Genomic DNA, 13,723 nt, shown 5'->3' on the forward strand with positions numbered 1-13,723 from the left:
AGAGAGAGATGGAAAACCTTCTGTCAGAGGAGTTGGTCAGATGGGAAGACTAGAAGAGGGATGGCTGGGGGAAAGGACTGTATAGGGAAAGCATGAAGGAGAGGAAGACCGCGGGAGTTTTCGTGTGTACCCCCAGTGTCATAAAACTGCTACGCGAGAATTTATTGAACTGTGTTTGTGTGGGTGAGCGTGCATGCGAACTTTACCCCGTGCCAGAATCATTAGTGGAAGAAAAAACTGTTACTAACTTGTTTACACAGCCTAGTCTGTCCGTCACTTTCGGTGTCTGTATGTGTGTGATGCTTGAGCTGAGAGCTGGTGTTTGTTCAGGAGAAAGTTTGAAGTTTAACATCATTTAACTGCCTTTTTACGAGTGCTGTAGAAGCAGATCTACAGCTAAGCATCAACTCAGTGTATTCCTTGTTTAGGAAACTCGTGAAGTAAAGATTTATGAGGGTGATAAATCAGCTAAAGCGGCACATTTTGTACACAAATATCTCCAGTGCAGCGATAACAGGTATCAAACCCCCCCCCCCCCCCCCCCCCCCCGGCCTTCCCACTTGCTCAATCTAAGTCTTTGTTGCTGCAAGATTATTCATGTCTTCTTCAGTGTTGGGAAGACCAAAGTAATCAGATTCCCTTTGACCCCCGATTTTATGCTTTCATTCAGAGAGGTGTAAAGATAAAAGTAATGGGGGAGGATGAGAGCAAGCAATGTGTTCCTCTACATGATATAAATTATAGATTTTCATTCACAAAAAAGTAAATGGGGGTGAAAGAGGAGCATTCGTCTTTTAGGGGTTTTGGTATATTTTCTTGTTTGAGTGATTTAAATTTTCCACTGCTGCTAGCAGGTTTGCAAATTGTGCATTTTCAGATTATTATAAGCAAAAATGTAACATTTTATTTAACATTTTAAAATACTTCCTGTATAACTTTAGCACAAATCTGGAAAGAAATAAGGAGAGTTTAGTTAGGATGGCACTGATCCAGTGAAGGAGTCGGGATTTAGTGCTACACTTCATTGTTTAAGGCGATATGAGCACTTCGGTCGTCTCTGGGAAATCCTGCTGCCTGTCAAAACGATACGTTGTGCACTTCATCAATGCAAAATGTGCTAAATGTGTTGTTTTCGTATGTTAAAAATTCATATTTCCTGTTTATTTCCACCTTACAGTTCTTCTCATTATTAAGCAAAAGGTGCTCAAGGCTACAGCTCGAACACAGTAGCACAAGATATGAAAGAGGGGAGGAAGAGGGTGGTGTAAAATCAATACAGACTTGATTATATTAGCCACTGTAAAAGCGCTGTTGCCTAAATTAAAAAGGAGGAAAGAAGGGAAAAGAAAATTGGGGAAACTGGGGGCGAGAGAAATGTGACATCAGCAGATCAAGCAGAGTGGAGGGGTTTTAGGTGGTTTGCTTAGCTCTGTCTTCATAGGGCCAATTAGAAAAATAAAAGCTGGGTACTCTCAGATGAAGCTGTGTGTACGTAGATGCTGTTTGATTTTGGGGTTATTTGATCTTTTATATTAAAAAAAGAAGGTGAAGGTGGGTTTGTCTTTTGGGGATTGATCAAATGATTGAATTGGATCTGGAGGGAAATGGGGCTAAGCTCAGAAGTCTGGAATAAAAAAAAAAAAAGTATAATGATCGTGAGAGGGAATGTGCAGCTGCCTCTGCCAGGTTGACGGGGAGCTCCAAATGGGGTGTGAAAACAGGACAAAGAAAACAGGAGTGCGGTGACAAGAGGAAGAGCAGGAGTCCCTCATCAATCTCTCTGTTCAACCTGCCACATTCATCACTGTGTGTGTTAATTAGAACATCTAGCTCTCATCTTCCCCTTTCCAATTTATCCTTTTACTTCCTATCATTAGCTTTTGACATGAGTCATCTGGTTGTATTACAAGAGGAAGTAATTGTTGTCTGTCCGCCGGGAATAATACTAATGAAACACGGGTTTTGATTTTGTATTCAGTGCAAGTAATTGTTGGATGTTGTCGTCAGTTTTTGCATAAATTGGAATAAGTAGGTTAATAATCTCACATTTGTAAATTGGGGTTTTGGCTGGTTCTCAAAGCAAGAAATACCAACAGTTAAATAATGTGAGGATTGCAATTGCAAAGCTACTTTATTAGCTAATTAGGTTTTGATTTGAAATATACTTTTACTTTGGCCTCACGTTTTATCCACCGACTCTGTGTGCTTCCTTTATGTGCTGCTTAGAGTATGAATGGATGAAAGATTAATATTGTTTGGGCTGGGGTGTTGCAGGGGCTTCAGTGGGAAGGAGTGGACAGACGTATGGCTGAATTGATATCCCTAATCCTGGAGGTGGCCTAGATTTGAAGACCTCCTTCGGCGGATATAGAGATGGTGACCTATCCGTTATACTGTGCGCGCGCATGTGGGCGTTTGTGTGAGTGACAACAATAGGCTTTTTAATGAGAGATGCTGTGTAGTCTTGTGCATAAATTATCCTAATACTGTACACGTGGCAAGCTGTATGTTTGACACATGGAGAAGAACTTTTAAGATGACACGGTCACCTGTCCTGACACCTTTACTGTGCCAGGATTTTTCCAGTTTTTAAAGTAGGTCAATAATAATGTCTTTAAAGAAGGTGATTTTCATGAGCAGGTCAAACACATGTTAAACTCGTTATATGATATTTAGAGACCTATTGCATGCTTTCAGTTCAGAAGAAATTGTGTGCATATATGCTTCATGCATGCAGAGGAGTGCAGCAACAGTGGATGTTAACAAGCATGAACAAATATGGAGGTTTGGATTAAAGAGGGATGCGACAGCGAGGAGGGAAAAACCTTTTTATCCATAAATTCAAGGATCATTTGCAGTGCCATTCAAGCTCTTGTTGGAGCCCCCTACACGCACCCTCCCTCGCTCTGCTCTTCAGCCATTTGGGCTGAAATTAAATACGGTCGCGAAAGGCGGGGCTGTCCTTCCCATATGGGTGTGTGCATGGGTGTGTGTTTGAATGGCTGGGTGCTGGAGTGTGTGCATGATAGATTGCGAGCAGATTGGACAATGGGGGGATTGTATGAAGTCTGTATTCATGTAGCACTGATTCACTGCCATACACAGCAGGTTGGGAATGATCAGAGGAGGAAATGTTGATTTAAAGAAAGGCAAAATTGACTTATTAGTAGATGATCACATTTTTGGATTATTGTTTTACAAAGAGATGCAAAATGAGACCAGATGAGCTAAATGTCAGTGCATGAGTGTAATTTACCGTAGGCAATTATATTTTCTGTTTGCATTGCACTTTGCTTGAAGCACCATCCACCTGAGAGTACCTCGTGAAAAGCTCAACATGTTTTTTCCCCCCTCCTGATGATGTGCAAGGTTGTTCTGTGGGGTAACTCGAAGTTTAATTACATGCATAAATATTCTTCTGCAGATGAGTCCCTCACTGAGAGGCTGCGCACCCGTGGAAAGTGTGAAAAAAGAGCTGCGCGAAGAACGATATGAGTATTGATGCACAAACCGAAAAAGCAACACAGTGACTGTACACGCTAATAAAAACTTCTATATTTTGAGCAAAGTAGAATGAAAGTGTAGAGCGATAATAAAGAGAGCACTGGAGAATGACTGATAATGAAAAATAAAGGGAAAGGCAGCCAGAACTCCTTGGTAACCAAAGCACAGAGGAACAGAGGGGCCGGTCCTACACCCCTCCTGCTGTGTGTGTGTGTGTTTGTCTCCGAGGACTGAACTGCCTGAGGGGGGGAGTGGCGGACGATTTGTGTGTGTGTGTGTGTGTGTGTGTGTGTGTGTGTGTGTGTGTGTGTGTGTGTTCAGAGAGACAGATAGGGGTAGAGACTTATTGTCAGCCTAGTAGACGCTCACGTACACTCGCAGCCAAGCCGTGAGAATGTGAGCGGAAGAGCACCAGCACGCCTTCATCCCGTCTTCTCTGTTATTCCTTGGATTTTTTTAGTTGTTTTTTAAACCTCAACAAAGGCACTTATTATTTATTTATTTTTTTTTTCTAAGAGGGAGACATATACGCTGATCTGGAAAAATGGTGTTTATCGGGACCTCGTTAAAATCTGTAATTAAGTACTTCAAAAGGAAGGGTAAGACATTTTTTGTTCCATACTGATCATTAATGTGCATTTGAATAATCTCCCTATCAATACTGCATGTGGTTGGTTAGAGATTTTGACTGTTTTAATCATTTTTGACAGGATATGCATTTGTGTCTGAAAATTCCCACGGCGTTCCATTTATTGAAGCGGATTTAGATTTAACAGCTTCATTAAGGATTCTCTGTGTCAAAACCGTAATGATCTTTCTGATTTGATCGGAACTAATGGTGTCCTGTGGTCAAACTGCTTCCCTGCTGCCTCAGCTAAGCACAAACAAAACCCTCTGCACCCCGTTACCAGGTAACCGCTGGGCCAGGACTTCACAACTGTAGCACCAAATGACCCAACAGCTTGTTTAAAGGTGACAGTGAGAGTTGCCGTTAGTGGATGATGGTAGAATCTCCCCTGCACGTGTGCATTGTCATTTTTTTTTCCACCTCGATTGCCTGTCAGACTTGTATCACATGAGGTTTTGTTGATACTTAGGGTCAGTGGAACTAGCAGTAATTGTGTATTACCTGGAAACTGTTGTAGTTTCTTATTATTGTACTTTGAAAAGCCTGCTGCAACCCTAGTGACACCTGCAGGAAGTTAAACCCACAGCAACCTCATGAGAAGTACTTTTTAAAGTGCCTCTTGTGTACACTAGATTTTGTTTAAGGCGATTAGCTATTATTTTATCAATGGTTTGGTATTAAGCAGATGAGGCTGTAACAAAGACATGATTGATGCAAAGCAAGCTGCTTGTGAAGACTGCGATTTGTGGTTTATTTATAGCCTGTGTGTGTGTGTGCTGAGTTAAAGCTGGAGTGATGCGCTTAATCATTAGCTCAGCATTTCTGTAGTCAACAAGTCCTGTGCTACTGTCTTGCACATGCCTGCACTTTGCACCTTAACTGCGCATCATGACAATCCCAATGCTTTTATATGCAGATCAGTGTAGACCTCCTCAGATGGTTGCAGTTATCAGTGTAAACTTTGGATTAAATGTTGTCCACAAAAACTTGTTTGCTGTAGACACACAAACAAAAGATGCTAGTTGCCTTTTTTAATTTTAATTTTATTATTTATTATTCTAGATATCAACAGTCACCTCTGTTTCCTTTTTTCTGACAAATTAAAAATAAAAGTGTTTACAAATTAAAAGTCATGTTTGAAAGTCGATCCATGTGTTTGGAGGTGATCAAGGACTTAGTTTAGGATTAACATAGATCTCTCCAATGGAATTTTATTGCTGTTATTGATCACACAGTTAATTCCACAGCGTGCATGTATGTGCGTGCTCGCGACTGCTAATGTATCTCAAAAGGATTGCTTTATGCAGCCTTTGCATTTTTAGTATTTGCATCGTTTTGCTTTCTGTGTTTGTTAAAGAGCATAGGCAGGGCTGGGATGTCGATGGACAGAGGGATTAGGGGACTTCTGAAAGACTTTCGCGCCACAGTCCACTATGTATGAGACTGTGTGTGTGTGTGTGCGTGTGTGAGTGTGTGTGTTGAGGAGCTTGGGGTCATTGTGGTATTGAAAGGCCTGATGTGGAGACTGATGCAGAGGGACAATAAATGCTTTGTGTCCTTAGTCCCCATCGCCTTGGTTTGCCTATAGCCTCACTGAGGTCTATTCAAACCCCATGGTCTAAAAGGAGGGTGGGGGAGGGGCTACCTGTGCTTAGTGTGTGTGAGAGATTAAGGAAATTTCAAATTGTATTTAGAAAAAAAAAAAAAAAGCAAGCTTGATAAAGCAAGCTGATGTGAGAACAGCTCCCGTTCACGTGCAGCCTGGGGCGTCAGTGACTTGCTCGAAGGCATGTTATAACTTTGAACTGTTGGTGTGACCTTGACTTTTCAATCTGCACTGCCACTCCCTGGTGTGTAAGTATCTGCATGTGGTATCTGCGCGTTTTTGTGCGTCTGGGCCTTGGAGCAGCATGGGACCGTCTTGTGGTCAGCAGCTTTGCCTCGTGATGCATTTGACTGTCTGACCAGTGCAAGCACGCTGCAAAACAGTATGACTACAGATAGGCAGATATGCAGTGATTACCAACACATGTATACACCACATCCTTTCCCCCCCCCTCTCATTAACTTCCATTAAAATTGATCAATCTGACTGAGATAAAACACTTTTATGCACGGGCGGGTATTCTGACAATCCTGTATGGTGGACTACTTTTCAGATGAATTGCAAAGATTACGTCATTAAAACTTTCCCACCCCACATGAAGCCTATTCAGCAAAGGCAGAAGGATGACCGTCATGGAAAGTGCAACTTATTTTGTAAACAGATGACAGCATAGTGGATGAAAAACAGCTGAGAAGAACTACATCTGGCATTGATATCAAGTGTCAATTCAGCCTAAACCTGATCGTAACTTTCAAAATAAAATCAAAGTGGAACTTCCTGCTTAAATAAAAGCAAAAAACATGATTTAGAGATTTGTTAGTTGGGCCTTTTGCACTTGAGTTAAAATGACAGCCTTTGTGTGAACCAGAGCATCAGAAGCATTCAGTAGAGATATTAAGGTGGAATTGGTCACAACCTGAAGTTGTATGCACTTGGCTTATTTCAACAGTGGAAATAATCCACTTACACCCACTCTGTACTTTTTAGGTGATTAACAGAACAGTGCTTTTGACGTGGTCATTATTGGCATGTATTAGCAGTTATGTATATATAAAAGCAGTTGCAGCGTGTCACACTGTCATTAAGGGCCCATTTGCTGAAGTGTGTTGCCCCCCCAACACACTTCAGCTCATTTGCACCTGTGAAAGAAACCCTAAAGCAAAACACTCCCAGGCGTTGCCATGATCCGTCCCCTTCCTCCTGGTTCTCACAAACTTAGCCGTTCTCTCAGGCAGCTGGACATGTTGTGTTTGCAAAGAAAGGGACAAACTCAGAGGTCTTTGCTTACATTTTGTCTCCGTCGATGGAGATAGTTTTACATCCGCGATCACCCACTTTGGCTTGGATACGCTCACTTGGTAAGCTTAAGAATTAGGAAGAGTGTGTGTTTGTTACATTTCGACAGCATTTTTATTCACACAGTGACTTGTGATGGCCTCATCGAGCTTCTGTTTCTGGGACTGGACTAGTGGGACAGAAAAGATGTGATCGCTTTATCAGCAGATATGACTGAGAGAAGGGTTTTGGATAATGAAAAGTGCCTCTCCCTGACCTTGTTAATTAATGTCCTTTCAATCTAAACAGTGGTGTATTTTGTGTAGCCTCAAAGCCTCTTTGTTAATAGTAAGCTTCCAAAGTGCCCAGCAATGTGGCCTGTTTGGTATCGGTGTCTTTGTCATATTTTATTTTTTTCGAGGAAGGATTTTTGAAGTTAGGTAAGCGGTTTAATGGAATCAGTTGCCAGTAGTTACGAGTTTTTTGAGTTGGTATCGACTGATCAGCGATTCCCTCCAACTTGTCCCAGTAAGCTTCTCCCTCCCCCTCTTGACTCGTGAGGCCTACTGTATGTGTGTGATGTCACAGATAAGTGTCATGTTGATTGAAGGCTGTTAAGTCTGCCACCTTCATGCAAAACACTTAAGCCTCCTTCCCCTTCCTTTTCATCTGCAAATACAATGAAACACTTTGAATAGTCAGTACTTGGGGACATTTTTCCACCACTTCTTTATTACTTTATTCTTTATTTACTTTTTTTTAAAAGTTGGCCAACAATGCTGCTCTTTGGAAGACTTGCAGGGCCACACATGTTTCGGTTCTTAGTTCATTATTATTTTCACTGTCCTTCATTTTTATGTCAGATTTCATGGAGAGGTTTTTTGTTATATCATGCAGAGGGAACTATATCGATCCTTAATCTGCTTTGTTTACCTCTGCAGCGGTGTCTAACCTGGATGAGGAGAGCAAGTGGACGGTTCACTACACAGCTCCGTGGCACCAGCAGGAGAACGTCTTCCTACCGGGAAGCAGGCCGCCCTGCGTAGAAGACCTCCACCGCCAGGCCAAAGTCAACCTCAAAACTGCCCTGCGAGGTAAAGACAAATCAAAATAGAGCACGTTATACACCACACACTGGAGCGACATATGAAGGAATTAGTTTTAGATGGGATGATAGATAAAATTGCCAAAATGTTAGATATGTAAATAAAATATCTTAGTAAGAAGAAATGTACATGGCATATATTTACACAAATAGCGAAGGGAAAATGCTGAATGTGAGCCAAACCAGTTACAAACTGTTGAATCTCACTCATGGGACTGTTGGTAGGTGGCGTCACTTTTATCGGAGTAAGCTCGTGACACTGGTACATTTAACTCAAAAAAAGATGTCCCGACTTGTGAGTTGTGTTCAACTGACATCGCAGACTTGTTTGTCCCGCTCAGTGGGGGAAGAGGCTCAGGCTTTGCTGACAAACAGAAACTCACAGCAGAGTGACAACTTGTTCAACTGGTCACAACTTTCCCAGGAACAGGAAGTGGGAATACCAGCACCTGTTCCTGGGAAAGCTGCCCCTCAACCATTTCACAGATAACAGTTTAGGGGGAAAAAATCACATATTTCCGAGTTTCTGTGTAGGACTGAGTGTATGACTGTACTACATTTGTTTGCATGCTCACCAGGGCCGGCCTTGTGTGTCAGCTGATTAGACACAGAGATAAAAGGCAGAAAGAGAGATAAACTGGAAAGTGTTTGAAAGCTGATGCTTACTGTTAGTGGGTTAATCACCGGTTCTAATGCACACACCCTGTTTTGTCTTCTGTCTTTTCCAATTTTCAAACCCCTGAACTGTTGCTGTTCTTAAAACACCACCTGGTAGGTGGGATTAATTCAGCCCCCCTCCCTCTCATCCTGTCACCAACCTATCAACCTGACAACACCACGTATCCCCGGGGGTCCTAACGACAAGACAACAGGTGTCCAGTGAGCGAGCACCTGTGGTGTCTGTTTAAGCCTCAGTGCGCTTTACAAGCAGAGAACGTTTACGGTTTTAGATTTTATCCTTGTTGGAGAGCGGAGCTTACCCGACTTTCAGTGAGCTTTGACTTTTTTTTTCTTTTTTCTTTTAGTACTGTACTTTATATGTGATCTTTTTTTATTTAATGAGGCTTGTGCCATTATCTCACAGGGCAATAATCAATCAGTCTGTGATATAGATTATAGACGTCTAATTAGGGGAATGCAAATGTATATTGATAAGTCTTTACGGGCTGATCTTCGCGCTGTACATCTCAGCCAACAGAGGAAACGTATGTTAGTGCAGCCATGTTTCTAACCTGAAACTATTTATTTATATTTTACTGTAAACCCATATTCAGAAACATTTCTAAAGTCCATAGTGACAAAAACTTGCCGATAGGAACTTTCAGTCCATATGGCCATGGGGGACGTCTTCATCATGAGGACAAGCTGTAAAACAGCTAAAAGTCCAACATTTATTTACATTATTTTCCAAAGCCATCCAGTGGGCCAGACGGAGTCTTTGCCAGGCTGATTCAGGCCCCCTGACCTTATATTTGACACTCCTGGTGTAGTGTATATGGCATTCACTTTATAAAAGTTGTTGGGGTTTCATAAGGAATTATATATTATTTTTTCGTAAGGAAGGTAAGGTAGTGTAAAACTCAATAGCAAATAAATCACAAAAGTAAACGTTACGCTCACAACACTAACAGTTTAGAAGTTTTATGTGGAGGTGAAACGAGGATCAGTCCCTGGGTATTGTAATCATATATACTACACAGTGCCACGAGGCTGATTTATTCTTTGCAAAGCCTAATAATCGATATCCAGTCGGATAGAAATGTGCGTCCCCTCTTTGTCCTTCTAAAACTCTCACATGGGCTTCAGCGTGTGTTTAGTGGATTATTGAAAATGTGCCAGCAGGCTGAAATACATTTTTAAAGTTGCATAACACGGTATTGAGTGATAACTGCAGGATCCATTTTGTTTGCCAGTGTTTACGATGAAATGAAAGAAAAATAATGTTTAAATACTTTCCCCCTGCATCCAAAAAAGTCAGTCATATCATAGTCATGCACCATCATCAGTACCTACTCCAGAATCAACGTCATCAGTTCCCTGCAGCTGTCACAGCTTTACATGTAGCCCTGACAGTTGCACCTTTGTGTTTTTTATCCTCTATTTCAATTTATATCAGCTTCAGATTGGGACACATTAGTGGTGAAACCAGTGGGACGAATGCAGTCTTTAGGTTTTTTCTTTGTACATCTGTACCTGCATCTAGCCCATTCACATGAAAACAATATAACACCTTTACCTGGCACAAATTAAAGTCCGCAGGTCAAAGGTCAGGGTCACTAAGACCTAATGAAAAACACATTTTTAATAGAAGATTTCCTTCACTGTTAAAAGTATCTGAGAGACTCATCTAGTTTCTGCTTTTCTTTTCATATCACTTACTTATCCCACCCCCACCCCTATCAGTTCTGCCTAGCAACAAGCCACACTTAGCTCATCAGAGCTTATTTATTTCATTTACCGTCCCCAATCATGCAACACCAATCATCTGAGCAGTTCCACTTCCCGTCATCGTCCTCATTATCATTGCTTTCTGAGTCCCATCTTCCACCGTTTCACCGCATCAACTTGTTGTTACAGTATCCACGCACGCAAGCCCCATCAGGATCCATTTACTGACAGCATTATACATGCATCAGTGTGCCTCTGTGTGGAGATGGGCTGTAATTAGCAGTGGAAATAAACAGGATGTAAAAGGGATCAGGAGCAGCATGTTTTAGGTGGCGGGCTAACAGTGATGTGAGCACGCACGCATGTTTAATTCACCAAAAGGGAGTTTGATCCTGCGAAACACACTGAATAAATATCCAAGATGAAAGATTAAAAAAATCAGTCATTTATAGAAGGGTTTTTACATTTGAATCGATCAGGATTACATCACAGAGAAAGATGAGATGTCAAAAAAGAAACACGCTTATTTTAAAGTGCCGTTAATTTTAGGGAGAAGCGTAGAAGTTGGATTTTGTGGTTATTTTAAATAAGGTCGCAACCTCATAGTGTGTTTGATCATTTCATCCTTCATCAGTAAAAGCATGAACAACTCTTGAGGCTTTTTTCTGAGGATGTTTAAGAAGTATGTGAATTTAATTGCCTCCTAAAGACCAAACAAAGGATGCATTAGTAGATATTTGCAGAGGGAGAGGAAGAGGGAGATGATGTGCTAGATTCCCCCCTGAGAGGAAAAGGGGGAGGATGAGAGAGCGAGAGAGAGGGACGCTTCTGCCATCTGTGTGTGACAGACTGAAGCTGATACCCCCCTCCTCTGGTTACACACACGCACACACTTGCCGTCTTATCTCACTTTGACGTACATACATCACAACCTCATCACGGCAGGTGGTGACGAGAAGAGGTGTGAGGCACGCTTGGCAGAGTCCAGCAGGGAACTTAGCGAAAACACACACACACAGACAGCAAATGGTTTATTCTACAGTACACATTTGATAATACAACACTATGTTTATGTCCCATAAATATTTCACACATTCTTCTTATCGTTGTGTTATGGGATGAAAGTTTGAATATTTAATAGCATCTGTTTGGATTATTTGGTAGTATATTCATGGAAATGAGTGAAGCAAAGCTTTGTATTGAGTGTATTTAAATAGTGCGAAATAAAATGTCGCTTTCATTATGTGAAAATTGCACCTTTCAGCAGGATCAGAAAGTTCTCATCAAAGGCCACCAAAGCAAATAAGTTTAAGACCTGTTTCTCTGTCTCTTTCTTTGTTCTTCAGAATGTGACAAGTTGAGGAAAGATGGTTTCCGGAGCTCCCAGTACTACTCTCAGGGTCCCACCTTCTCTGACCCCATTCAGTCCACCAGCAGCCTGCAGGATGACGGGGATGATGAAAATGATAAGAAGGTATACATAATCACAGTATGCATGTATACCCACCTAATTTAATGTATGCTTTCAAATGTAGCAGGTACAACAGGCTCTGCATTCTATTTGCATACAGGTGCAGAACACGTGCACAATAATTTAAATGGTGTTAGGCTCCCCTCTAGTGGCTGGAAAAAGAAGTGCTACCAAGTTTCAGTCTTGTCACATTGTGTAGCTTTCGGTCTTTCCATTTTTCTGTCTAATTTCTCAAATAAGGTGAGCGTGATCAGTACTGGGCAAAAGTCTTGAGCCATCCATCATTTCTTTATTTTTTTTCCTAAGGCGCCAGACTTTCTTGTAATTTTTTTGAAGTGGTCTTGAGCAATAGTTTCTGAAGGTTTTTCAAAGGTTTTCTCAGGAAATTGGCTGCTTTTTTACTTGTTTTCATTCCAGCCCAGTCACTCTGACCTGTGAATCATTCACGCATTTAAAAAGACACCAAGCCTGTGTTCACATAACAGAGAACTTTGCTAATACATAAATACATAATTATTTCCAAGTCGTTTGTTGAATCTATGAAAAATATGAAAGATAACACAGAGATAAAGTACTTGGCATATTTCACCATGGTGTGAGGATACTGGAGAAGTAGAAGTGGCAGAAAAAGAGAATTTACAGCAGATGAACAAAATCTGAAAGTCATGTCATGAGCCCAGACCTCAGTATTATTGAAACAGTGTGGGATCATCTTGATATTTTTCCCAGAAAAAATATAACTAAGCAAGGGGTTCCTCTAAACATTTGCAGAGCATTGTAGAAGAAATGCACACTTGTTGACCACAGTTGTGGGGCCTGTGATTTTTCTGATGTCTATAAACACTTCAAGAAAGAAACTAAAGAAGAGAAACAGAAATTTGAGGCAGAAATAAAGACGGGTAGAAAAAAATTGACAAGAAAATGAATCCGAGACAAAAACTATTATTTCTTGCTCTTTTCATCTGACAGACAATTTGTGTGAAGTGAAGCGTAAATGGTCAGAAAGCTGCATATTTCTCATCTTCTCGTTTTTATTTCGAACACACACACAGTGTGATGTGAAGGGCACTCAAAAGGGTTAGTGGGTCTTTCACTGTGTTGTCCCTTGGAGCCCCTCGGTTTCATCCTCGCTTTGACCCCTGACTTCCATGTTGTCTTTCTAAACTGTCGCCTCCCATCTCTTGTTTGTCCTCCTGTTTTCTGCACACTCACCCCATCTCTTCAGCTCAAGCCAATCCCCCTCTGCCCTGCCTTCCTTGCCCCTTCTTCCACTGTTCTGCTGTTTGTCCCCCTCCTGCTCTCTTCCCCATCACTTCCTGTTGTACTGAGACCGCTGAGCCTAACTTTGCCTGACAGCAGCTTCTAAAGAAGAAACAGGGCTCCCGCTTGAGCCACAGCTATGCAAAGTAATAAGCCATGCTTGGAACCAAACTATTGCTGAGATGTTTTTAATATACATCCCCTCTCTTCACCTCCCCTTTTTGCTGCCCCCCATATTTACCCATCCATCCGTGCATTGTTTGTATGAATGCACTCTCAGTCAGGGGATAGGAAAAGTTTGAGTGATGCAGTAGTAATTGGTGGCAATCATCTGGATTTTGTAACTACCTATAATTACTACAATTTAGAATCATTTGGAAAAAGTGACACAAATGGCACTCACATCAACCTAAACAACATTGCTGCCATGCTCTGGACTAACTGCTCAACTTCAAGCCTGGACACTGGGGTAAAGCACCGCTGTCT

General features: G+C 41.5%; 1 protein-coding gene across 12 annotated transcripts in view; it reads left to right on the forward strand.

Moving 5' to 3' along the window:
• nhsl1b (NHS-like 1b) overlaps positions 1-13,723 on the forward strand; it is a 101,028-nt gene that overhangs the window by 72,559 nt on the left and 14,746 nt on the right. For 8 of the 12 annotated variants that reach the window (XM_026142744.2, XM_026142746.2, XM_026142748.2 and 5 more), the window contains exons 2-3: positions 7,955-8,107; positions 11,853-11,980. In XM_026142744.2, the coding sequence (XP_025998529.2) occupies positions 7,955-8,107; positions 11,853-11,980 (281 nt within the window). Of the gene's footprint in view, positions 1-3,849; positions 4,104-6,941; positions 7,097-7,954; positions 8,108-11,852; positions 11,981-13,723 lie in introns of those variants that run through there. The other 4 variants (XM_026142749.2, XM_080289716.1, XM_026142752.2 and 1 more) reach the window with 2 other exon arrangements.

Source organism: Astatotilapia calliptera, chromosome 15, assembly GCF_964374335.1.
Source record: "Astatotilapia calliptera chromosome 15, fAstCal68.1, whole genome shotgun sequence".
Classification (NCBI taxonomy): Eukaryota; Metazoa; Chordata; class Actinopteri; order Cichliformes; family Cichlidae; genus Astatotilapia; species Astatotilapia calliptera.